The 27,637-nt window shown below is 43.7% G+C and overlaps 1 protein-coding gene across 1 annotated transcript; it reads right to left on the bottom strand.

The window, feature by feature from the left end:
- tulp4a (TUB like protein 4a) lies at nucleotides 1-26,501 on the bottom strand. The gene is made up of 15 exons (XM_010755516.3): nucleotides 26,430-26,501; nucleotides 24,235-25,203; nucleotides 13,806-13,934; nucleotides 12,956-13,117; nucleotides 12,294-12,474; nucleotides 8,776-8,883; nucleotides 8,514-8,680; nucleotides 8,168-8,392; nucleotides 7,834-8,068; nucleotides 6,681-6,825; nucleotides 6,029-6,173; nucleotides 5,807-5,900; nucleotides 5,225-5,695; nucleotides 1,986-4,462; nucleotides 1-1,886 (listed from the first exon to the last, which is right to left on the bottom strand). Exons 2-15 carry the CDS (start codon nucleotides 24,484-24,486, stop codon nucleotides 1,770-1,772), a joined length of 4,908 nt encoding a protein of 1,635 aa, XP_010753818.3. The 5' UTR covers nucleotides 24,487-25,203; nucleotides 26,430-26,501; the 3' UTR covers nucleotides 1-1,769.
- Nucleotides 26,502-27,637: the final 1,136 nt, after the last annotated feature.

Raw genomic sequence — 27,637 nt, 5'->3', positions numbered from 1 at the left:
CTATTGTTATTAAGCCTAAATATTACTGCCCTTCTTTTTTTTTTTTTTACTGACTTTGGCTACTTTTATTTTATACAAATAAAACCTATTGCAGATATTTGCAATGTGCCTAATAATTTACTCTCCTACCAGCTGGCCCTGCTCTGTGTCCTTAGTTCAACACAAACTTGACTGCCTGAAAGAAAAAAACAAAGAAAAACAGCTTTTCAGATTTCAGTGTCAGCTTATTAAATGAACAGATTTCAATAGCTTCATCCTTCATTGGAGTTCTGACTTCAAAAAAAAAAATTCAGTAACAATGATTTCAGCTTAACTCTAGACTTGTCGTTTCGTGGTTGTGACTGTGAAAACAGCACTACTACAGCTTCGCTCAACACCTGCAGTTACACTTAAAACACAGTGGAGACAGGCGTAAACAAACATCTGTCAGAGTCACCCAAGTCTTTACAACATGTACATATGACTGATATGTATTTACATGACTTCTGAAGACAGTATGAAATGGCATAGGCGAAATATACAAAAATATTTCCTGTACCTTGCTCACATGTTTAGTGTGGTCTTTAAGAGCAGGGACTCTCAAACTACACACTCACTTCACAGAAGTGACAGCAGGTGACAAATTTCACTTCATGCCAGAGTTGTTCAATCCAGGCCATGGCGACTTCTGTTTGCGCCCCGTGTCACCATATGTAGATATTTCATGAAGTACAGGATATGTCAGTCAAAGCTATTCCGTACGCCCTCCCCTCCCATCTGAATTACTCCAGACGACACAGCAATATTCAAATTCAGTCTCCCAAATAAAAGCAGGCAAATTGAAAACCATGTTGACAGGGTATGAAGATTGTATATCACAAACAATGTCAATAATGTTAAAATTCTAATCTGAATAAGATAAACAACAAAATGTACATATAAATTAATTAATCCATGTAGCAGGGTAACATTTCTTCTTCCTTCAAAGTCCCAGTAAACCATGTGGAAAAGACTGCAGATCGACTCAGCTATATTTACTACTTGACAATCCCAAGTTTGTAACAGTGACACGCCTTCCACGACAGTGAAAAGTGTGAACTCTTAGTAGTGCTCCTAAATGATGCATATATCTAAGCCTCAATTCCAGCCGAGATAGACTGAGATAGTAACAAAAGGAATGGCAGAGAGCGAAAACAAAAAGACCCTCCGACCCTCCACCGTGTTTAGTCATTTAATAAAAACCTAAAAGCAAAAGCAGTATAATAAAGTGGTAACTGTTTCACTGAAGTTTTGTACAGCAATGGATTTCAGTGCCCAGTAGTACCTGTGCGCTCTGGGAAAAAACAACTTTGATCTCCAGAGTGTTTTTTTCAAGTATTACTGCTGCTTCTTTTGAAAACTGCACCATGACAACTCCTCTCCTCTCTCAGTTAACCCATCGATTATCATGTCTATAAGCTTCTTCTAGCTAAAGCAGCATTTATTTGCATGATGATTACCAAAGCTCAGCTCTTTGGCCCTACATGCATTGCAAGGTGCCACTGACTGCCAAAACGGTGCAAATCTGAGGGCATCCTTGGTAAATGCAGCCAATGCTTATTGCACCAACTCTAGTGGCAGCATTGTGTAGTGCAGCATGATTGTATTTCTCTCTCTCTATAGCCAGGGCTGATTTTAGTCTTCTCTCTAAAATCAAAGTTTATTAATCTCAAATGAAACAACTTTGCCCCCATCAACAAATTGCATTTAAATCCCAGATATAACTCAGGGTAAAGTAGGGAGGGGACATATCATTTGAGGCGTTGTGTAACGTTGGCTAAAGCCACTGCAAAGGCCTGCACAGCAGAGAAGGGATACTGGAAGTCCAGGATGTACGCGTTGCCGTCAATCCTGCCAAACTGCATCACCTGTAAAACAAACAACAAAAGTTAGTATCAGTGATCATTTCAGTACGAGGATAACATGCAGTGATAGCGATCATATTTCTTGATTTATTGCTCTCTTACCTGTCTGCCCTCCAGTTCGATTTGAAAGTTCTTGGCAGACTCTTGTGTGACGCGTCCACCAAAGTCCAGCTGGTAGACTTGTGTGGCTTCGTTCCACAGTGGCTGCTTGTTGGCCATGACATACACAAACCCCTGACTGCCCAGTCCTCTGTCCTCCTTCTCGTTGGCCTTTCGACACTTGATCTCGTCCAGTTCGCTGGCAGCCCTCAGGTTCCTCTTCGTCTTCCAGCCCTTCTTACCGCTCTGGCACTGGTTGAGCAGCTCGTCCCCGCTGATGAACAGCTCTGGCTCGCTTTCCGAGCTATCTTGGAACTCACTATTGGCAGTGGCCTTATTCAGCTTCTTTGCCTTCAATTGCTGCTCTTTCTGTCCCTTGAGTTTTTTCTTGTCCCTTCCTCCGAGCCGTGGACTGGAGATGAGTGAGTTGAAGTCACCCAAAGCTCTGCCCTCTTTTTTTGACTTGCTCCCTTCAGCTAAGGGTGGCACATTAGCCTCCTCAGCGCGCCCATCAACCCGCTTGCGGTTCTTCTTGCTTAACTTCTCAGATCGCTGTGGCACGGGGCTCTCAGTCAAGGAGAGCACCTCTTGAAAACCTTCCCCAGCCTCTGCCATAGCTTCTTGCAATCCTCCATGGCTCTGCAGCTCTGCTGGTGGTGGTGGAGGGGGTGGAGGAGGAGGAGGAGGCGGAGGCGAGAGAACATTTTTGTCTATTGCAATGTGGGAGGCTTTGGGTGGTAGTGGCACTGAAGGACTGGGCATAGGCGGGCAAGAGTTATATGTACCCCAAGGAGTGTGAAGGGCGATAGGGGGAATGGGAAGCCCAGCACAAGCACTTCCTCCTGGATACATGGGTGGGAGAGGGCAGCAAGCTAGGTTTGCAAGATTTGCAGAGTAACCTGGAGGTAAGACAAGGGTTGCGTCCTGCTGTGAAAAAGGTACCGGTGCCACCATTTCCTTTGGAGAGGAACAAGGGCGTGGTGACCCCGGGATGGGCTGGAGCTGGGCTCCAGAATAGGCAGTTGCTGGCGGGTACTGGAGAGAGATTTGGTAGCCTGCAGCTGCTGCAGCAGCTTGAAATGATGCAGCACTGGGGCTGGTGGGGGACTTTGGAGAAAGGACAAAAGGCAGCCTGGACACATCCAAGTGCTGAGCCGGGCTGAGAATAAGTGGGGGTGGTTTGTGGGGTCCAGAGGGGGCATTGGGATTTAGTGTTGCTGTCCGTTCCTGAGGAACCCACACTTCCTCTGTGGCAGCTGGGTCCCACTGATAGGGAGGTGGGCGTTTGACAACCAGCCCTGATGCATCATTTCCGCCGAGCGCCAGATGCCTCAGTGACTGATTCAGTGCTTCATCCTCAGTAAATGCTGAATTAACATAATCAGCCCTGTCTCTGTTACTTCCTCCTCCTCCTGCTGCAGTCCCAGACCCTTCGAGAGAGCTCAGCAGGTTGTAAGAGGACTGGGAGGCCAGAGGAGTGGCGCTGTTGGAATGAACAATAACTGTGCTGTGTGGCGCCCCGTTCCCTGGAGGGAAATCCTGTCTGATGATAGTTCCTCCTGCGATTCCATTAGCGCTCCCTGGGGCAGTGCCTCCAACATTGGATCCACTGCTGCACTGACTGCAGGTGTATAAGGCTGTTGGCACCCTCTGCTGGAACGAAGCTGCTAGTGCACCGCTATTTTTGGCCTTAGGAGGCAGCGGTCTGGGTGGTTCCAACATCTGGGAAACTTTGAGAGCGGCCTCTCGGCTGTTCCTCCTGAGAGTGGCGTGGATCAGACTGCTGTCGAGCCTCTGTCCAGAGTTCCTGCCAACAGCACCATTCTGATTGGCTGGGTCAGGGTATGGGGGCGGGTCTCCGCTAGGTATGGAATAACGAGGTGCAGTAAGTCTGTTGAGGGTGGCAGAGGTGTAGGGCAGCTGGATCTTCTTGTCAGCTGAGGAGGAGGAGGAGGAGGACGATGAGGAAGAGGAGGTGACCCTGAGAGTGGCAGAGCTGCCAGGTCCCTGGAGTGTGTAGACATTCTGATTGCAGACGAGGCGTGTTCGAGGACGACACACTTCCTCAACATTCCCACTGCTGTCAAATGTTGTTATCCTCTCATATCCCAGTGGTGTGGGGTACTGAGCTTGTTGCTGACCTGAAGCATAAAGTGGGAACTCGCCCTTCTTCATACAAACATCACCAGGGGGAGGAGTCCCACTGGTGCTCCCTCCTGTTCCAGATGCAGGGTTGGAGGCTGCGGTGGAGGCTGAAGCTGAAGCAGCAGCAGCTGCTGCAGCAGCCACAGCAGCAGCCACTGTCCCTGGGTAGGGAGGCGGGGGGTTCATCTTGCTGAGCTCTAGAGGGGCACTGAACACCACCGTATCACCCTCAGCCAGCTGTGGAGTTGACCGAGTGGTTTTTATTTTCAGTAGGTGCTCGTGGTCTCCTCCCGCTGCTCTCTCTACCACTAAATCAGCAGGTGGATGAGGGATCTGTATCTGCAGCGCTGCCGGCTGCAGCTGGTGCACAGCTGCAGCTGAAGGCTGCCCTGATGACATGGAGGGAACAGGAATTTGAATTTGGAGCTGCTGCTGAAGTTGATGGTGGTGTTGTTGCTGTTGCTGCTGCTGCTGCATCTGATGCTGCTGCGATTGTTGATGTATTTGCTGCTGTTGCTGCAGGTGATGCTGAATTTGTTGATGTTGCTGCTGTAGTTGTTGCTGTTGCTGCTGTAGTTGTTGCTGTTGCTGTATGTGTTGTTGAAGCTGATGTTGATGCTGTTGTTGCTGCTGTATGTGTTGGAGCTGCTGCTGAATGTGCTGTTGTTGAAGCTGCTGTTGTTGGAGCTGCTGCTGCTGCTGTTGTAAATGTTGGTGCTGGAGCAGCTGCTGCTGCTGGAGCTGTTGTTGGTGGTGCTGAATTTGTTGGTGATGTTGTAGTTGTTGCTGCTGCTGCTGCTGTTGTAGTTGTTGTTGGTGTTGCTGTTGTTGTTGTAGTTGTTGTTGCTGCTGTTGTTGGTGTTGCTGCTGTTGTTGTAGTTGTTGGTGTTGCTGTTGTTGTTGTTGTAGTTGTTGGTGTTGCTGCTGCTGTAGTTGTTGTTGGTGTTGCTGCTGTTGTAGTTGTTGTTGGTGTTGCTGCTGCTGTAGTTGTTGCTGCTGCTGTAGTTGTTGTTGGTGTTGCTGCTGCTGTAGTTGCTGTTGGTGTTGCTGTAGCTGTTGGTGACTTGGTTGTTGTTGCTGTTGTTGTGAAGGATGATGAGAAGGTGGAGGTCCCACCATTAGACGACCCATTTCTAGTCCCCCAAAGATGACCTGACCAGGACTGGAGTATCTGGTGGGTACTGTGTACTGGGCTGTCAGGATGGTGTCCTGGCTTTGGTCTGACCCACTAGCAGCAGCCCCAGCAGGGTTAGCTGTGGGATTCGTTAGAACATCCAGCTGAACATTTTGATTGGCTAGGAGTGACTGGACCAGGCCGATGCTTTGGGCGGGGGACATGGCCTGGGCGGGACTATGGATGGGGGCAATAGGGATGTTGACAGTGCAGGGCGGGTTGTCGTCAGCACCACCAGCAGGGCCTGTGGCAGGCAGATCATCTTCATCTTCACTGAAGACGTTGGGGCTGAAGACAGGCAGATTGATGTAGTCCATGGAGATCTTGCGCACCTCTGGAAGGTAGATGGTCATCTGTCTGGGCTGCAGATGGAGAAGGCTTGTCTTATAGATGACTGAGGGCAGAGGGAGAGGGTAAGAATAAGAAAAGTTTAAATGAAGGCAACTGAGAAATGAGACAAATTAAAATTACTGTACAAATAAAGACAACGTTGTTGATTGGTTACCTGCACCAAGATTGGTTGGCAAGAATGTGGCCAGCCCCACAATCTTAAACTTTGTCCCCCAAATATTGGATGTGACCTGAGCGAGGTAATTTTGCTGCAAGATGGGAACAAAGAGAATCATAATCATTTCTACGAAAACAACTACAGAATAAACACATTTCAAAATGTGAAGCTTATCCCATCAAAACACTGTCCCCACCCTTGAACACACAAGTGACTTACCTGAGTAATGTCGTCGAGAGGAAATTCCCTCCGTGTTAGACTAGGTGACCCAATCGAGGGTTTCCGTATAGGTAACCGTGGTGACCTGGAGATCTCTTGTGTAGCACGCGACAGCTTGGGTGATTTTCTGGGATCAATGTTGATCCTGTTGGTAAAGGGACAAACTAAGTCTCTACAGAGAAGGTAGCAAATGAAAAAAAAAAGTTTTAGGCATGCAGTGAACCAAAAAACAAGTGCAAAACAATAATTTACGTGAAGGGTTAATAATAGAAAAGAAGATAAGGATTTCAATAACTGCAGGGATACCACACCATTTACAAAATTCATCCTTAACGTAGCATCCTTATGGCACAACGTACGATCATGTTTTCATGCTATTCGAAGATGGAGTGATATCAATCATCTGAAGACATCCTTCGGTTCTCTGCTGTCACAGGAGCATCTAAACTAATGCCATTAACTGGGACTCATGTGGCAAATTAAAAAAAAAAAAAAGGCCAAAAAATGTTGTAATATTGTGGAAAACCAAACAACGTCTTGTCCACTCTGCATGGACCTTTGACTGATGAGGTCAAAGAGCCCAAAGTCACGCACAAAACAAAACATATTAGTTAAACACAGCATGTTGCAGTACACACTGTCGTCTTGTTACCTAGGCAGTTTGGGGGATTTGCTGCCCCTGGATATCTTTGGAGATTTCTTGCCAACCCAGTCATCACTCAGCTCGATGTCGCTGGAATCTGAGCAGTTACAGCTGTCAATCATGGCAGATATCAGACTGTTGCCGTATATCTCATCTGAGGAGAGAAAATAAGATGGAAAATAGCGATGGAGATGAAAACATGTAGCTCTAAAGATAAAACTTTACCAAACATGGCTATTGTGGTGTCATTTGTTCTCTTATTCACAATGACACAGCAATCCTCTACCACCTTGAGGTTAAAAACAACAATCTGATCTAGTTAAAATGCTTTAAAAAGGTTGTGGACTAAATCAGGGAGAAATATGAAAGTCTCCACAAAATGGCAGTCTTTGTAAATGATAATAAATAACGTTTGCATTTCATGAAATCTACTTTTAACAACCTGGAGGCAGGAACCTTCATACTTTTTTTACACAAACATGATGGCAGCAGCAGTGTTCCACTATTCATGCCGATACGGTCCAAACTATTGTTTCAATGGTTTCAATTCTTCCCTTTTTCATCATTCATATGGAGTCTGTGAACCACTGCTGCTCCAGTTTAGGTCAAGCTAATTTATTTGATGGACATTAAAGTGTGGATGGGCTGGAACCATTTCATGGCTGGCTTCATTTATCACTGTGTGGGGAGGGTGCTGGTTGATTTATGAGGAACCCAGGGGCCATCAAAGCCCCCATTAAGCAGCTTTTAATTAACATGGGCCCAGTCTGCCCTATGTGACTAAAACATACTCACTCTCCGAGTGCCAACTCAAGAAACTCAAATAAGTGGAAAAGTACTGGAGCAGAGGACGAAAACATTTAGCAGCTCCATTTGAATCCTTACAAACAGTGACATACATATGTATGTTAATGTATGTATGTTATGTAGGTTATAAAAATATAGTCATTAAAATTACGAAAAAACAAGAAAGCACATTTTGGTTCTTGCACAGCGATCTAAATCCAGGACAGTTACAGAGGGCAGTGGGACACAAAGAATGGTTTCTGGTTTAAAAAAAAAAAAATCTTACACACAAATCTTCCAGGTACTGTTTAGATCGAACACTCCAATAAGGACGCTAATCAAGTATTCTTTGTTAGGTTATAAGGAAGCTCAGTACCTGTCTTCCCGTCCGTCTTGGGGTCCATAATGACAAACTCTGGACGCAGTTTGCTTATTCGTCTGCCTTTTAGGATAGGCACCAGACCTCCTAGGTACTCCAGGTACAGAGTGTAGCATGGTCCTCCAACCTCAGGGTTATCTTCCGTACGCTTCATGGTACAGTGCAGGCGCTCGTTTCCAGCTGTTGGGTAGCTCACAAAATCACGCATGTTGTTGGGATCCGGGATGGGGGGCTATAAGAAAAAAGATGGGGTTGTAGTGTAGTTTAATTTAAACATGTCACTGCTACCGTTTTTATAGATCTTGCACTTCCTGTGTTAGTTCTGTGTTACCTTGATGGTGGGGACAAAAGCAGTAGTGACGTAAGAACAAAGGCGGGAAGGCATGGTGAGCTTGGCGACATCTTTCTCCTCCTTCACTGCTGTGGCGATGCCCTGCTGGCAGAGCAGCTGCAGGTTGGCAACGCGGTGCTCGACTCGCACAACGTAGAGCGCCGGGCCACAGGCCAAGAACAGACGAGAGTCCCGGTGACCCCAGCACAGCGTAGTGATGGGGCGCTGCAGTGTGGTGGAGAGGACACAGTGGAGAGAGGATAAGATTATTTTGTCACATTTACTACATACTGTACTACATGATTTTATGTCGTGAGCCATGTTTGGCCGTGTTAAAGTGGATCACCTGTGCTGGTGTGTCCAGTGTGTAGATGTGTTCACCCCGAACGTTGTAGAACTTGACGATGGCGTTCCTGGTGGGGGGAGGACATGAGGGGTCGGGGGAGAGGAGGGTCCTCTCCATCCCTGCCACTGCAAGGAGGTCCCCCTGCGAGCACCACTGGACCACCACATCTACAACACAAGTCACAGGGGGAAAAAAAGCAACAATAATTGTTATGTATATATAAGCATGTTAAGTTTATGTTAATGAGAAGACACCCACACACCTTTCAGACCGGTACGGACGAGGGTGGGAGAGAGGTCATCGTAGTTGTTCATCAGGCTGATGTCTCCAGAGGTGAAGCTGACAGTCAGCAGTGGTTTCTGGCTGTGCACTGAGAAGAGACAAAAGGACAACACAAACATCTTAGACTGGCAGTGAGAGAGCAGTACAATGTACATAACGATAACTGTGTTTTTAACTTTGGCATCGACAGCTCATGTCGAACAACACCTAACAAGGGTGCACTAGTACTAAACTTATACACACACCTGTGTGCTAAATAAAATAAGTAATTCCACATCAGCGTGTAAGCAAAATGAAGGCTTATTACAGCCACAATCCAGCCTGACATGAAATAATCAAGCGATTAGTTAATCCACAGAAAATAAACAGTGCAACTATTTTCACAATTGATTTATTCTTTTTTCAAGCAGGTTATCATCTAGTAACCCGAGTTTTGCTAGTTTGATTTCCAGTCCAGTCAAAGCGTCCTTGAGCAAGATACTGAACTCCAAACTGCTCCCAATAGCTGTGACGTCAGTGTGTGAATGTGTCTGTGTGTGTGTGTGTGAGGTTGAGCTTAGTGTCAGGAAGCGTACTGCTCCTGATGTGCAGTTGGCACCTTGTGTAGCAGCCTCGTCCATCAATGTACGAATGTACGGGTGAAGTGTTGTAAAAGTGCTTTGAGTGGTCGGGTAGATCAGAAAGGGAGAGAGAGGCGAAGACAGTTTCACATCTTCTGCAGCTGGAATTCAAGTCCAGTAAGTTTTCACTGTGTCTTATACACGAGAATATAAAATTCGACTAAGACACACACTCGGCACATGTCACTGCTGCAAATAAGTGGCATTCTCAGTCAAACTGCTATAAATAAAACACCTTCGGACAACCACCCATACGTATTTTCATGAAAACATCCTTGAGTCTGTCCTTTCACGTAGTCCTGCAATGACCCAAATACCAAACACAAATTACATGTCCACCTCTGCTTTTGACTTTCAGTCCAAAACAGCCACTACTTCCCCTGTAATAATCGATTTACAGTGGGTGTTGCCTTAAATCAGATATATGATGCTGCTGTAAAGGCTGTGTGTTGTGTTGTGCAGTGCAGCGCAGTGATAATGGGTCATCATCATATATCATGACAGAGAGATCTGGCAGGCGGAGGAAGAGGCGGCGTGGTGTCTCAGTCAGGTTGTCGACTTTGAGAGATAATTTCCATCGAGGCCAATCAATTACTATTGACTGGTTTAATTAGGGACTTAGAGCATAATCAGTGTTTCAGCTAAGGCAAGCACTTTTCAGCTTAACCACTTGGCCCACGGTGAAGGGAGGGGGGAAAAAATATAGCAGGAGGAGGATAGACCCTCACCAATACAGCCTTAGCAACTGGGACTAATTAAGCTTGAGAGAAAAAAGGAGGCAAAAAGACAAAACAGGAACCGATAAAAATGAGGCCGTTACGTGGGCTGGTGCACAGTGAAAGCAGCAGGGTGGAGACCGCCAACCACGCGCAACTCTTCTCTGTGCACCAGATACACACTGGCCGTCTATGTATTGGCACTGGACAGTGAACTCAACGTACGCTCTCAAGCTCAGAGTTGACTATTATTAACTACGTGCACAATATACACACAGGGCACATAACTAGCATCATCCATCAAGTGTGTAGTGGCAGGTAGATCTGATTCATTCAAAAAGAAATCATCAATAATCCATTGAGTGGCTAGTATAAATTTGAACATTCACTAGCCATTTGGCTGGAGGGCAAAAGTTAATTTTGTACCCTGTATATCAGTAGGCTGTCAGCACAGGAAGCCAGTTCTAGAAAAGATGATATGGCTGGCATAATTAGCATAATTAGAGAATTAATAAAAGTTGGTAACACGAGCATGCAGTCAATGGTGGCATCACAAATAAGTATTTTGACACTGACAACTTATTCTAGGTGAGCTGTGGGGGATTTGGTTAAAGGAAGCACCACAGGAAAAAAACAATTTAATCTATTTAGGTGATTTTTTTTTTGTTCTAGTACTTGACAAACAGCCAGCGACATTTCAGACATTTAAAAAGATGCTCATTGCATCTTCATTGACAGCAATACATGTTATTTTCCAGGTTCCAGGCATCGATTGTCCACTTTAGTGTACTGTAAGTAAGAAGTGTAGTGACACACACCCTAAACTGTGACAGCTGCTGCTGTTATGACAACAGCTACTGCATCATTAAGAGCAAACATCAGCCCAATGGCAGGAGAGCTTTCTTTCACCATCTTCCTCCTTCACCTCCTGTCCTCCATCGTTCACCGCAGCCCGCCCACGTTCCATTTGGTCACACTCTTTTGTTTTAATGTGTCACTCTCTCCCTATCTTCACCGCTGGCAGACAAGTGGAAAATAACCGAATAGTCACCTTCCCACTTCTGAAGGTTCATTAAATAGCTTGCATTACCTGTGAGATGAGCATCATAAATCACTTCTACCTAATTATAAGCTTTGATTAAAACCTTTTACACTTCAACCGAACCGTGAACTCCAAACAAAATTAAATAGAGTTTTGAGTCGAGTATAGGACCACATGTACAACTAAACGGGGAAAAAGAGGTATCATCCAACTGATATGATAACTGAAAATTGCCTGTTTCTCATAGAGGTCAGCTAACAGATCATTTCATATTTTCATACTTTAGAAAAAAGTATATAACCTGTAGTTTATGTACACCTGAGGGTAAGACAAAGTGAGCAAAGATGGACGATTCAAACTCTGATCTTACCACACCTGACTGACATCACTATTGTTAACAAGAAAAACAAAGAACAGTTCTGACCCTTCAAATGTTCATTTAGTTTTTCAAGTAAACCAAAAACATACTTTGTCTTTCTTGGAACATAAAGCTTATCAAACGTTGTGTGTAAGAATTCAAAATAAATGATTGTAAGTATTAACAAATAAATCGGCTATAGTTTAATTATCAGGAGAATACATAATGATCTGATCCATTGCTTTTCATTATTTATTTATTTATTTAGTTTACTATTTCTCTCTTTTACGTCTCATTCATAGATAATAAGATCTGCATATTAAACTAATGACTTGACAGGGTACAGTTTATGTTCACCTGTTCTCCACTCCCTAGAATAGTCATGGGAATACGAAGAGAACAGAGGATACTAATGATAATATAGGGCAGACCTACCAGCCATAACTTGTGTTCCCACCCTGTGGCCCCAGCTCCCTTTCCCATTGTTTCACTAAGAGCATGAGGAAGAATTGATGGAGCAGTAAAAGATGGAGGTAGAAGGGGGGAGGACTTAGAAGCTCACAGATGGTCCCACATATGCTTTCTTCTGCACAGAAACAGCTGGACTACTCTTCTTCAGCACTACACTCCCTATAGGCTCAGTTCCTGACTAGGTAAAGCTACATGTATGAGGTTAACACTGGACATGTTACAGTCACATGTTTTATTTGTGCACCTGAAGATGCTACAAGGATCGAGGAAATCACACCCCGAGGAGCTTACCTTGAGGTGGGGAGTAGTCGTCAGAGTCCGTGTCGCTCTCACTGCTGTCCTCCACCAGGAAACTGGGATAGTTCCAGGACATGCTGACGATGCCATCCGACTCATGCAGCAGAATGTGGGCCAGCATGCGCCCGTGGCAGTCCATCACTATCACCTGTCCATCTGCAGTACCGAACAACACCTAGAGAGAAACAGGACGGGGTTATTGGGGAGATTTAACACAAAGACAAAAAGATAGAACAATGCAAAGGCAGGCACACTTAAAACTAGAAAAGGAGATGAGAGAGAGAGCACAAAGAGAAAATGCATATCACAAAGAAAACAACCTGGAGAGACAGGATGAAAGCGATGAAACAAAGACAGAGACACATATACAGAGTGAAAGCTTGATGATGTCCAACCTGAGCTGACAATTTAAGCAAAAACATAGCCTAACTAAAAACCATGACACATTCGAGACAGAGGATGCTTGCTGTCACTCACAGATGATCTCCCTCAAGGCCTGTCTCTGCCTTCTGAATGACAAGTCCACATAGTAAAAGTGGCAAATAAAAAAAACCTAAAACTTCTACATCTATTGGCATTCAAAGGCTGGCACAGTGCTAGGCGGATACATCGTACCTATCACAGTTCTCGGAGATGTGTGTATGTGTGTGTATTACCTGCTGGTCATCGGGGGTCCAGATACCACAGGTAATCTGGCTTTCCAGGTTGATCTCGGAGGACCAGTGTCTCTGCCCGCTGACTGATCCCACCAGAACAAAGCCATCTCGGTAGGAGATAAGAGCCTGGGTGCCATCGTGGGACCAGGTGAAGTCACTCACCTAAAAAGGGCACCAGACACATGCGTTAAGGGTGAAACGGCAGAATGTCTAAATCGGAGTATGTACACTATCAGCTGTAGGCTCACATGTTTGTTTTTTTTGTTTTTTCAAATATGTGGATTTAATCATGAATCATGATTTACATGAACCCTGAGCTTGCTTCCAGTTTTACAGACGAACGGTTAATTCATTACTGTCCTGTGCTCTAATGATGGCAAGCATGAGAAGTCATTTCAAAAACACTTTGAGAGGTAATGAGGAGTGCAGCCTCTAGGAGACACTGGCGAGGCGTCTACACATGTCACTTTGTCATCTACAAACTAAAATTGATCACAAAAGATGAGATGCCCGTCAGGATGTGTCAGACTCAGCGCAGGAGATGACAGTGATTGATGGATCCGGCCTACCCATCTATGTTTGCTTGGCAGTTATTATTTAAATCAGCACATGCAATGTCAGGGTCTTTGTTTTCCCTGTTGGGAAATGTTGGATGCAAATGCCTCAGTCAGTCAAATACGTCAGGAATGTGCAAGAATAAAGTGTTATCTTACACTGTAACATGCTTCTAGTTATTTATATGCACTCTTACATTTTCATGAAAACCATTTTTATTTCTACAGTCAGTGCATTTTATGTCTAGAAATGCATCTTTATTTAATTCATCTTATTTCTGTGTAATGTATTTTACCTGAGCTCCACGGTCATTGACCAGCTCCACAGACCAGCGGCCCTCATACTGGATCCAAACAAAGATCCCTCCGTCTGTATCACAGGTGGCCAGTTTCTGGAAGGGCTCATTCCACCGCACCAACACCACCTTAAAAAGACACACACGAAAAATGAAAGTGGAGAGAAGGGACAAAAACCTTATGACAGCTATTGTCTGTGACCCTGACAGTGCTCCCTCGTGAAATAAACTATTTTCAGACAGATATGTAAACGCAGTCATTTCTGTCTGTGTTGTATGACAGTCAAAGACATTAGCAGTGGCCTTCCTGTGACACAGCTTCGCCTCCTTAACTACAAGAGATAATATGAGATGATCAACAACACGATGCCTTGTCAGAGTGCCCTTGATCAAAACTCTGAACTCTCTCCTGCTACGCTCACAGCGAGCTGCTCTACATTGAACTGTCAGCTGAAATGTCTGAGTCGCAGAAGGTAAAAATCCAAGTTCCCACATTTCAAAGAGCTAAATTTAGCGTCGAACCAGATGAAAATATACCACAAAGTGGGTTAACCTCATTTTGAAAAAGTGGCAAAAGGAGCTGCTAATATCCTGAATATTGCAGACAATGCGATTTAATTATTCCGTCTCTTATCAGACTGTTGTCTAACCATACCGCACTTCTCTTCAAACACCTCCTCCTCCTCGAGCGATGGATAGCGGATGGGTTGTACGTTCAATGCACAGGTTATGTTTCTTTTATTTTATGGAAAGTCTTAAAAAAAAAATCTAAAAGAGAAAGTGACAGTAAGAGATGCAAAAAAAAAGAGAGAATAAAGGGAGACACCGAATGCACCGATGCATAAACACCCCTATAGAAAACACTATATTGTGGTTTGAAGATTAGACCTATATTGAGCTGCACAGCCTCCAACACCAGTGACTCACAGATACATGGGTTCCTGTATTCGCCCAGAGGTCAGTGGATACAGAGATGGATCATTATAAGCCTAAAGAATGTGTTACAGAGGTGTTGATTGCTGGCAGAGAGCAGTATAGATCAAACTGTTCAGTGTCACCTATCTTAAAAAGATCTCCATCCAGCCTCCTCCTCCTCTGTCTGGTCATCTGTAGCGTGACTCAGCCTGTTCCCAGAGGAATAATCCTAAGCGGGGAGGCAGCTCTGCTCTCTCTGAGCGAAGCACGTGGGCTGGGCACGTTCAAACACACAACACAGGGCTGGTTTTAGTGGGACTTACGCTCTGTGAGTGTAAGTCCAACAGATCAGAGGATGAAAGTTGGATAAGCCAGCCAACCTTGCTCTTTTTTCCCTAAAAACACCATCCCCTGTGCATCACTGCAACAGACACACAGCCCAATCGATCTATTAAATGTGAACATCTACCAGCCACTAAAAAAGGTAAATGATCAATTTAACCAGCCAATAGGAAATCATTATTCTGCATTTCATATTTTACCAGCATTTGGCTGGTGATCATTTCTCAACCTGGCCTCAGTTAACGTCAGATAAAAATGGTCTTTTTTATTAAAACATAATAATATTAAGGTGCTTAAGTTTCAGGGGAAATCAGCCGAAGTCCGACATGACACAGTCGAGGTATTTAATGAATCAGGTGAATGTTTAAAGTGTCATCTAAACTGACAAACAGCTTAATAAGTCGTTGAGGTGAAATTAAAAAAGTCAGACACAAAGCTGGTGGGAGAAATCCCAGATAGATGGTGGTAGCTTTTAAAGTTTTTTGTTGAGCAATTTGAGTGTACTTAACAGTACATGAGAAATTCTAATAAAAGTCCATGTTTCTATCCAATCATGCTGACATAACTTCAGGTACCAATCCAATTTATTCTGTAGGGTTTCCCAACAATTCCCCATTGTCACCGTCCTGTGTATTGTTAAATGTCTGAAGTGATCAAAGAGAGGAAGGTTATCCTAGGTGAACTCGCACAAACATGTTTACATGAATAACACCATGTGCAGCCCTCCAGCGTAACGACTGTACAGTACGATTCATTGCTCTCCTGGCCCTGCTCCCTCAGCAATAAGGTGTCCTGTGAGCCGAATCGACTGTTTTCACGCACGCTCCCGGTGGTATAAATCTTAATGTTGCTCTATAGGTGTGTCTCAACAAGCCACAGGGAAGGGGACACAATGAGACCTGGCCTTTTGCAGGTCTGCAGCCAATGTCATTCTGAGTGAGTTGACGGATTTAAAAAAAACGGCCTGCCATCTTTCATTCAGCCACAAAAGTCACTTGATGCAGCAGCGGGCATAAAGCCGAGAAGCTTCGGCAGTAATCGTCAAATATAACAAATTTCCAGGCTCAAGGATCTCATTGGGGGCATATAACTCCGCCGCAACCTCTGGTGAGCAAAATGGATTTTCCGGTTGGTATTATACAACCTAATTCAGCTCCAGCCAGTGTAGACATGGGGCTTTAGATTAGGAGCTCCAGTGTGCATAATTCTGACATCATTCATACACCAATAAATAAGAGCCAAAAGAAGATATTAGCACGGGGTTTACACACGCTGCGTCTCGCATGTGTGCACACTTATCTGCAGCCCCATGGAGGTGAGAATAATCCGCGTACGTGTGTGTAAATTTAGCTCAGTGTGGAGATTAGCGTGAGCTGGTCAGGTATCCCGCGAAGGGGGACAGCTGAGCACCTCGCTGTGACGCAGCAATCTGGGAGATCAGGCGTCACATGGAGACAGACAGAGGATGAGAGGGAGAAGCCAGAGGACAGCGAGGGGGGGGATCACAGACAGGAAAGGCACGTGCACATACAGAGATGTACACAGACTTCAAAAAGCCTCATTATTTGTCACATGCTGCATGGTCAAAGACGAGTAATGACAAAGATGAATCACTGTGCAGTTGGTGATTAATGTCTACATTCTCAAAAGATCCGTTCAAAGTGCCTTGGAATTAAATATATAAAATAATTTGACAATTACATATAGAGTTGTAGGCAGGAAGGCCACGTGTTTACAAGCTATATCTAATCAGAGAAGAAGAGACTACACATATCCGATCCCTTTAATTCTATCCTTTGGCCGGTGCATGCCCATTGACTAACTTCTCCATGGGGAGTTGGCACCGTCTTTACGCCCGCAGTGCATTGCTGTTGTCATTGCAGCTCCGGTCTCTTGCTGGGAGCTGAGCTGACCCTAGCAACTTAACCGAGAAAACCAAATCAAATCAAAAAAAAGGACAGCTTTGGGTTGCATCGGAGTCAGCAGAAGTGAGAGGACACGGTGACAGTGCAGTGTCACCGTGGTGCTGTCGTGAGCACATGGGGTCCATGGCAACACTGGTCACTGGCGCCAAGGACTTTTCTTTATGCGAGAAGGTTACAGGCAAGCTCGACTGATAGACGTGAACTTAATGTGTCAGGGATGTGTGACGATTTTGATCGTGATGGGCACACGTAAATGACACTACACATTGCATGTAAGATGCAAATGAAGTACGTGTGTACTTGCTTTAGGTAAGTAAGGGGGTTATATCCTAAATAAGGTAGAAAAAGTTAGCTCAGTTCAGTCTTTGTGTCGCAGGGGGAATTTTAATTGGAGCATGGAGCTATACCAGGCATATAAAATACAAATAAAAAATGATGGCAATTACAAGAAGAAGAAAATCTTTGTCCTACACTACCAGATACACCTGAAGCAGCTGGAAACTTCATCATCATTCAGTCATTGGTAAGCAAAGACCTCCTGGATAACAATAAATTCAGATACAGTACAAGCAAATGAGTAAGGGAGACTCTCCTTTCCCTCCACAACCCTTTCCTCTCTCCTCTGATTCTGGGACATTCTGACATGATATTAAATCAGACACACAACTCAATTAAAGAAAAGCTCTGTGCTGTGCTGATACAAAAGCAAAAAGGGAGCCAGAATGGGCAAAATGAGGCCCGAGTGATTTGCAGCGTGACAGAAAGGGCAATGGGAATGTTTGGGAGTAGCACGCGATTAAAACCTTAATCAATACCAATATCGGATAATTGCATTTACACTGGTTACTACAGGGTGTGAGACAAAGCTTAAGGAAAGCAGCTGCAGGCAAACAGTGTAATCTAGGTGTTGGTAAGGTGGACACAGTGTCTGTGCAGCTGCAGCAGTTATTGATCATGTTGTAATTAATTATTTAATTAAATGTAGATCATCTGGTTATATTTCTCCCTCCAGTGTTGCTCCTCAACATGCATGTAAACATTAGTAGACTTAAAGTCACTTGCAATAATGCTGCGAGGATGTCAGTGATACGACATTTATAAAAACAGCTGTCTAAGTCATAATGTAATACAACTAAAGAAATCCATCAATGAATAGAAAACGTCTGTACAGTTTGCGTATGTAATCACTTTTGCCGTGCCTTAGATGTAATACTGGAGTGTATTAACCCATCAAAGTCAGTACAACGGGTTAAATCAAGATGATGAGTATGGAAATGTGTCAGTTTGTGTATACCGAACTTCTCAAACATGAAGAGCAAACATAAGGTTGCATACATAATACAAAAAGACAAGAAGAGCAGGTTGGTGCTTAAATTTTGTTTTTTTTGTCTTTGTCTTTTGTCGAAGCCGCTTGCTGTGTAGGCTGGAACAGGAAGCTTTTATCCTGCAAATAGCACAACTCGAAAACAAGTGAACCCAAGTGTGCAGATTTGTCTGTCTGATCCCTGACTACAAACACTGCTCACAGCAAAAAAGAAACTGCACTGTTCAGGCCACGTGTGTCCCTCTTGGAAAATTTGTAGCGAGCAGACAAGCACACCTGAATCTGAGGACGCAGGGGACCCTGAGTGTTACGCAACATGTCCTCTCCAAGGATGGATTAGCAACACTAAAGCCATTTCCACTAAGCGCATTTGGTGAGACCGCTTTAATGCAGTGAAAGGGTCATGTAATCTTCCATCCTGAGCAGGGCTTCACATGTCAAGAGGTCAGATGAGAGGGGGAAAAAAAAAAAAAAGGTACTCGAGAGAAAGATCTGTAAAAAGGCGAGATCATGACACAGTGAAGAGGAGGATGGAGAGAGTGCAGAGGAATGAACCACTGGGACAATATAACAAGAGCAGGGAGCAGAGATAAGTGTCTGGACACAGGTGGTGATGGACGCTGAGGTGAATGACACTGAGGACAACTCTGAGGCAGACCATTAAAAGTGATGACTTCACACCAACTTTCCTCAGCTGATATTGCAGGAAAAATGATTCCTCACTGTCTTGCAATCCATTATTATGGTCACTGTTAAGTCAAACGACACTACGCGAAATCATCCGGCATCTGCCTCCTCCCTGCCAAAAAAGGAGCTGTGTGCGGGTCCTAGATCAGTGCTTGTTCTTGCACAGACCCCTCTACTCGAGCTATAAACTGATTTATTTATGGAGGCTATGCCAGGAAACAACTTTTAACGCATGAAAACGTCACACAGCACGAGTGAAAAATGAGTTTTGGAAAGTGGTGGGGGTTCATCTAAGTGAGTGATTCATTCCCTCTGAACTATCACAATCAGTGGCATTAGCAGATAGGACACACAGATCCCATGAAGTTTGAAAGTCAAACAACTTAAACCTCCACATCCACATGGTCCTATATTTTCTATTTATGTGTTGAACAAACTGGCACCAAGCGTCATCACTGTGCTACTACTAAAGCAAGGAACATCTGATCAGACGGCGTGCGGATGAGCATGTAGGCCACAGAGGCCGCAATGTGAGTTCAACCTACATGATGAAGTGGTAAACATGAGCTGGTGCCCTGGAGTCACCCGTCTCTGTTGGATTAGATCCTTAGTCTCTTTTGCCTAACGAAGAGCCTGGATGTGGCCTCAAAGGGAAAACCAGGTGGGACTCCTGTCTCTGGGCAATAATCCACCCATTAGACTCACGGGAATGGTAGCAAGGTGTGTATGAACTGTTTCAGCAGTCTCACAAAAGTTCTCATCCAACAGTAAAAAAAAGGTTTCAGCCACAACAATTCATAAACACAATGACATTGGGCTGAGGACTTTATCAGGATACATATTTTTAGAAAACAAAGTGAACTCCTTCCTCTGGAGATCGTCACTTAATGTTCTACTTTCTCTTACAGTGTCCATGCTCAAGAAAGGGGAGTCGCTCTGTGCTTTTTCTTACTGCAAATCTATGCCAGGATCACGCAAACACATTTATGCTGTTGCGTATATCACAGACAGACACACAGAAGTACTTTATTAATCCCCATAGGGAAATTGTTTGAAAAATATATATTTTCTTACTTGAAATAAAATGACTTTACTCACATAGTAAAGCATGCGTGTATGATTTTATTGTAGGACAAATAGCACAGCTTGACAAGATACTGAACGACAATTTACCCAAAACCTGTGCGGCAGCCAACATTTCCTTGTCAACGCGCTGACAGTCATTGTCAAGCCTGTCTAGGATGTTCAGCTCTCATGGAAAAAATGAATGGACTCCTAGTGACTACCTGCTCAGTCACTTCACCATCTGAGTGCACCGTAATGGAAAAAGGCACCTGATTGTCAAAGGAGGTGTTGATCTATTCTGATGCACGTCCCAGAGGGAGCATCGGAGATATAGTCACATAAAGACACAAAACTTACTGCTTTTATCTATTTTCAGTATGATTTAAAAGTGGTTTGGCTGACAGGCCTGCTGTTAAAAAGGTCTGCAGTTCTGTTTAGGCAGAAATATAAAAATAGTATCAGACTAGAGGCTGAAGTTTCTCTCAATATAACTTTATTTTTTCTCTTTTAACTTGTCTGCTTGATTTATTTTTAGTCTGAAACTGATGGTTACTCAAGCGAACAGATTTAATCTGTACTGTAATACAAAGTTCTTGCATGCAACATCCCCACCAACCCAACAATCACTCACTTTAAATTAATTTGACACAGATAATAAAGAAGTAGTCATGTTAAACGGATGGAGACAGACTAGTGCTGAAACTATTAGTCACAGTGATTAATTGTTTTGTTTTTTTAAAAAGGAAATAATAGCAAAGATTCACTGGCTACGGCTCCTCCGGTGTACAGATTTCTTGTCTCTGTTTTACGTCATTTTAAACAATGCTCTTTGCTAAAAAAACAGTGTTAAAGACGCCACACTGTGTTCTCAGGCATTGTGTTGAGCAACAAATGGAAAAAGTGAATGGTCGACAGTGTAAAATTATAAGCACGTACACAAAAACGCATCGAAGTTTTGTAATGGAATAATAACAATAGTATGCTCTCATATGGATTTGAGCATTTCTGCTAAGCAACCAAGCTCCACGGAAAAACACAAAAGTAGTTTGCTCCTGACACCCACTGTGAAAAGATGGTTGTGGGAGACAGAACAAAAGGAGTATGGCTCCACACACATACACCTAGCTCCCTTTGAAGCTGTTACCTTGTAATTATCTCTCACCCTGGCTGAGAGGAGGACAAACCTTCATCAGAGATGTACAAGAGGCCTTGGACCTGCAAAAGCTTTTCATTATCTGGAGAAGATTACGAGAGCATGTAGGAAAAAGTGTTAGAGCAGGATGACATCTGAGCTTCGGCACAACACGACATGCTTTTATCCAAAGTGTCTTGACTGCCAACCTTTTCTATCAGGTGGTGGAGAGGCAGCACAACACTCTACAGGAATACAGTCCTCTATCTGTCTGCCCTCTTTCTAACCGATGTGTGACAGCTTAAGATCCGCCCTTTACTTTACTACATTGGCCATATTGGGCAGAGTCCAAAAGACACATCAATTCAGACGCTCGCTTACATTAAAATGATCACAGGACACTCTGGTCTATACAGCAACAGGAGTAATGGCCGAACTTAAGGATGCTGGCAAGAATATTGATCTTGGCAGGAGTGGACTCCTACAGGATGAGTTCATGTTGAATTTTTTTTTTGGAGCCAATTTACGTGAAAAGGACACTCGTCACCGTCAACGACAAATGCTCAGTGACAGTGCTGAAGTCTGAAAAGGACAGGACTGTCAAGAGGACGTGACTGCTTTTACTGCTGAGCGTGCAGCTTTTGGAGACGAGGAAAGGTTACCCAAATGTATTGACATAGCTCTTTCGAAAACTAAATTTTAAAAATGAAATGCTGTCAACTCGAGGAGAGTTTTTGCCCAATCCAAAACACATTCAAATACTCGGGCAGGTCTGGAGAAAATAAATAAACACACACACAGACACACATATATACATACACACACCAAGCTACTGGGGGTAATTTTCCTTGGTGCTGGACTACATACGGCAAACAGCGTTCTCTCCTCAAGAGAACTGGGATGGAAAATGATGCAAGTGAGCGAACAGATCTGTCATAACTTGACAGAATTCATTAGGCGGTGTGATTTCCACCTCTGTCAGAATCTCCAAATTATGCATACGGTGGACGAGTGATGGATTTTGCATTTCCCAAAGCATTTATTTATTGCTTTATATCAAACCTTGAGTGGAAGTCGAGAGGACATTACTACTTTCATTACTGGTGCTGAGATGAGGTCAGAGGGCAGTGGGGAAACGTGCATATTTCTCAGCTGCATCTGCGCTTCATGAAAAGCATTTTAAATGACGCCAAAAACAAAAACATAAAAAATAAAGAGAAAGGAACTGTGAGATGCATTCATTATGATGGACTCACAGTTGAATGGCAATGAAACTATAAAGATATAAAACATTACATCTTTTTAAAAAGTATGCGTTATTAGCAAGTGGCAACCTACGTGGCTGAGAAGCGAAGCCAATGCAGAAGTGCCAAAAATTGCAGCTATCTGAGCGGCCGTTTGAGGCTGGCTACAGAACGAGTCAGTCTCCATAAGTCCCCATGTTAAAAAGTCCAACTTCACAGCAGAAATAAACAGGATTACAGCCTGGTACAAAAAACAGTTTTGGTCTCTATAGCTAATTTCCCCGCTCATGACAACTGTACTGAGGGTGAATTTTTATACAACTCACCTGTTCAAATTATATTAAGGCTATACATAATTAACAGTGTGGACGCTTTGACTGACAGGTCGGTGCCGTTACAGATGGCTTGTTTGAGCACCAAGGCGTCATTCAACCCACCTCAGGTCTGCTGATGATCCACGTCTTTGCTGATTTTTAGATTAGCCGGGGGCTGAAGAAGCAGTCACGTATAAGCTGTCTATTCTTTATACGGTCATTGGTTATTACGATATGTTTGAATCAATGGGAAGGGTAGCAGTTACATCTCCAACACTGAATATGGATCAAAACAAAATGCAACATACAGCTTCCATCACATTGATTTGCGTAACATTAATAAACAAAACATCAGAGTCAAAGCCAAATTCACATATAAAAAAAAAAAAAGTGGAGAAATTGCAGGTATGTAGGTTTAACCTCCTCCACACTGCATGCACCAAAACAACAAAAGGCAAATGTCAGTGCTTGGACCACATTCAAGTGGGCAGAGTTAAATGACATTTCTGCTGCGCTTCAGTCACTCTCTGTAGGGATTCATCCACTCTCCCCTCAGCTGCCTTATGGAATGCTGACACAGCATCTTGCTCCATCTGACCAACAGCTACACCCACTAAACGAGAGAATGCAACCTGTGTGCAATCTCCACTTGTGCCAGCACCGCTATATATACACAACACACTGACGGAATATTCATATACAAGGCCGGCAACGGCTGATCTGAAGGACTCGGTTGCACTAGAGGTGGGGAAACTTTGAAGGGTGAGCGATAAGAGAAATGCCAAAGAGCGGAGTGGTGAAATGTTTTGACTGGGAGAAGCAGGAAGCTCTGATGCAGGCAGTGTCAGACCATGAACACCAAAAGAGTTGATTTCATTGATTATTCCCTTGTTCCACCTGCTGTAGAGAGACTTAAATCTCTCAACCTACCATGACACAGAGTCTGAGAGCCTTCATCTCTGGGCGAGACAAGATAAACCTGCCCTTAGAAAAGTACAAAGACTGGCAGCTTCAAGGACATTGTTCTGCACCTGACCTTACAGCTGTGACTGAAAAACTGCTGAGGCTTTGTCACACTTTTTGTGAACCCGATACAAACATCGCCTAATAATTTGCAGTCATTTGCATTGTCCTGCATCCGGGTGGATTGAGGAGGTTTGAAGGGGATCAACAGTCTATCATCATAATAATAATAATAAACAAGCAGAGAATGGTGTGAATTAGAAAGGGTTGGATGTGTATAGTAAAGAATTATTGAATGGCTGCTTTTTAAATACAGTTAGTGTATTGTTTAATAGATTAAATGTAAGAAATTATGCTTTTTGGAGGAGTAATAGAGTAGCTTTATAGCACAGTTGGTTGGGGAAAGGTTTCCTGTGAACAAATTATGATCACCACTCTTATGAGCACTACTTAAATAGACAAGTAGGGCATATTTATATTTATATTTAAAGCGCATTTTCCCACGAAACTCCTCTTACCTCGCTGTTGTGTCCTCTGAGGTTGAAGTTAACTCTCTGCGGGGTGGGCCTGTCCCTTCTGCAGTGGCTGGACGTGAACGTGACCCCAACAACTCCTCGTCCGTTCCCAGTTGCGAGCCAGCCCTCCTCGTAGTAACGCTTACGACACACCGGCTTCTCTTTCTCGCTCTTGGGCACCCGGCCCTTCCATGACAGGCACAGGATGTTGGAGTCGCTGCAGAGGACGGGGCCATGCTCCACGGCGGCGAACATCCCTGCAGGATCTCTACACACCTCCCCGTGGATTAACCAAAGAAAAAAAAAAGAAAAGGAGGAAAGAAGGTGGTTTCTTCGGAGGGGTCGGTACCGTTATGAGCGCCTCTCCTCCGCTGAGGTTACTAGTTCAGTGTCAGGCGTGAGACAGCGGTGCATAGTACTTGCGCCTCTCTCTTCTTTTCTCGGCTATCTCGTTGATTTGCAATACTGACTTAAAGGTGATAAAACTTAAATGAGGTCACAAAGATGCAGACTTTAGCATTGCTGGATTGGATTTATCATGCTGTATACACAACAAAAAGGCACTGATTCAGGTCATTTTTGATGTGTTTGATCACCTTGTTGATGCCCTTTCAACCACAAGGCAGTTAAAGAGTACCGGTGTTAGCAAACATCCACACAGACACACACAAAAAGAAAACCTGTATCCTGTGACAGGCTATGCATCCATCCCGTCCCCTTCAACACATCCCAGTGTTTCCAGTTGATGCAAAAAAAAAAAGTTTCAGTCCCAGTTCAGTGCGTCATTTCTGGGTTCCGCGTCCTCCTCGTACGACCCCGGCCCCGGTGTGTGAGAGAGGAGGAGGAGGCGGCGCAGGGAGCCCTCTCCATCAGCTGTCTGCCCGCAGGAGAGCCGCTTCTCCCGGTAACGTCATCACGTCAGCCAGTCTGCCTTTTCAACCCGCCTCGGGTACGGGCTCCCATGGATGACTGCTGGAGGAGGGAGGGGGGTGAAAAATAAAAACAAGAGGGTGTTGACAAATAAATAAAAGTAAACGGTTAAAACACGGTTTGTATCGTTGTATTAAAGCGGGTGGAAGAAGACGGTGTCACGGTACAAGCGCTGAAAACAGTCACCTGCCGCCCACAGCCGTTAATTTAAATATTAATGCGCCAGCCTAAAATTACTTATGTCACTTTAGTTCGAGGACTATCACGCTCGGCGGAAGGATATTCAACTAAATTATTTAGAGAAGAACCGTGTATTATTTTAAAAGCTCTCGTTCATTGTATTATAATGATATATGCTGCCAAACGGTTGAATAAAAAAAAACAAAAAGGTGAGATAAAGATAATTAAATTAAAAAAAAAGAAATCCGCCGACAGACAGACAGACAGACAGAGCAGTGGCGTTAACGGGCGTTAAGGGTCGTGATGCTACCAACTGTCATCAGACAAAAAAAATAGTACCTGAAGAACAACTGTTGGATTTTAAAAAATAATACAATAGACATGTTTGATTAACCTAAAAATCAATAATGGTTATCAGAAAACACACAATGAGACAAAAAGGGGGACGGTATAAGAGCATCCCTCATATATCCAGCGATATAAAATACAGTTAAAACGCCAGTTGGCGTTAAAAAAAAGAAAGAAAGAAAGAACCAAGTACCGGGCAGTCAGTCAGTGCTGAAGCCGAGGAGGTGATGCCAAAATCAGCCCGAACACTCACAATCACCGAGAGCTACCTGTTAGCTGCAGCTAGCTCCTCAAAGACAGAGAGAGAGAGGCTCCACTGATGAAAACATGTCAGCAAGTGGGATTAATCTTTACCTCTTTAATTTATCTAACCCCTGTCGATAATCTGCTGATACAGGAACAGCAGCAGCAGCTATCGGCGGCTGTCTCCTCTGTGTTGTTGTTGTTGTTGTTGCGCCTTCCACAAAGCACAATTCAACTGATAGCTAACCGGGCTAACTAAGCGGCTAAGCTGAAGCCGAGCCACCATCGGCGGATACTGGCTCCGTCCATCCGCCGCTAACAGGCTAAAGGGGCTAGCACGTTAGCCGACTGTTTATCCTAACCTTATTTTACATTTTTAGCGAGTAGCTGTTCGTAACAGGCATACGTCGAGAGCGTAGTGGATAAAGTGGAAGAATAATAACAGACCTGTCGGACAACAAAGCCGGACAAACATCAATGGCCAGTGGAGTGCTTACCTCGGCTCTGTAGTGCTGCTTCTGCTGCTGCTGCTGCTGCTGCTTCTTCTGCCCGCAGCCTGCCTCTGTTCACTGGCAGGGCCCCGACAGCTGGGTCACGTGACAGGCACGTGATTCAGGCCAATCAAATTATCATCACAGTTCACATCAATAACTAGTAGTGTGTGTTTTTTACTTTAATCTAATCTTCATTCAAATGAGGATACAAAACAATATGCTTTGTCATTGTCAACACTAGAAACAATTCAGTTGTTAAGATTTGTCTGTCCTCAAACCAACCAAAAAGTAAAAGTATTCATACATCAGTGTAAAAGTACAAAGTCTGCATTGACTAAAATAGATATTATCCTAAGAATAAGAATAAAGAATACAATTATAAAGAACAAACTATACATAATAAAATATCAAAAACAGCAGTAGTAAATAACACATATTGTACAAAAGTATATACAGAAAATTGGCAGTGTTAAGATTTGTTAAGATTTGTCTGCTCTCAAACCAACCAAAAAAAAAGCATGCTGTGGTGATCCAAGTAATAGTATTCATAGATCAGTGTAAAAGTACACGCCCCACATTCAAAGTCTGCACTGACTAAAATAGGTATTATCCTGAAATTATACTTAAAACATTAAAAGTAAAAGTACTTGTGGTGCATAAAAAAAGAATGGTGTGAATTAAAGCATCAGATTATTATTACTGATGCAGGCAATACTGATTATAGTTCTTTTATATAGCTTTGTATTTGTAAAAATCTTACCACAGGTTTAATTTCTCTGCACATGTTTAATTTATCATCTATCTATCGTATCGTATATCTCATCTATCTAAAATAGCATTCAGACTGTTAATATGACAGCAAACACAAAAACAATCTGCACATTGCACCTATATCCCTGCACACTTTAAACCTTTTTATCTCTGTTGCTATTGAATTTCCTTCAATATCTACCTCTCTCTACTGTATACACCCACCATATTCATACTAAATATATCCACGTGTAGCGTTATGTACATACACCTCCAGGTCTGTTATGCTCTGTCTGACTGTTGTTTTAGTCAAATGTTTTCTCTGAACATGCTGCACCTTATGCAGCCTTTGTTGTAATTCGTGTTGTAATGTGTGTGTGCACTTTATTGCAGTCCCATCTGCACTATGTTTCATGATTCATGTAGCAGAATGGTCCTTGGTGTAACACTGTGTACTCTGT

Source organism: Larimichthys crocea, chromosome XI (assembly GCF_000972845.2).
Source record: "Larimichthys crocea isolate SSNF chromosome XI, L_crocea_2.0, whole genome shotgun sequence".
Taxonomy (NCBI): Eukaryota; Metazoa; Chordata; class Actinopteri; family Sciaenidae; genus Larimichthys; species Larimichthys crocea.
Note: the sequence above shows the minus strand (reverse complement) of the source record. Positions and strands in the feature narration are given on the sequence as shown.

Bases quoted from the DNA above. Each gene is read 5' to 3' on its own strand.
- tulp4a (XM_010755516.3), bottom strand. From the start codon at position 24,486: ATGTTCGCCGCCGTGGAGCATGGCCCCGTCCTCTGCAGCGACTCCAAC. The intron at 6,826-7,833 runs GTACTGAGCTTC...TTCTCTCCTCAG, and splicing joins CAAGACGGACGGGAAGACAG to ATGAGATATACGGCAACAGT. The intron at 6,174-6,680 runs GTAACAAGACGA...CTTTACCAACAG, and splicing joins AAATCCCCCAAACTGCCTAG to GATCAACATTGATCCCAGAA.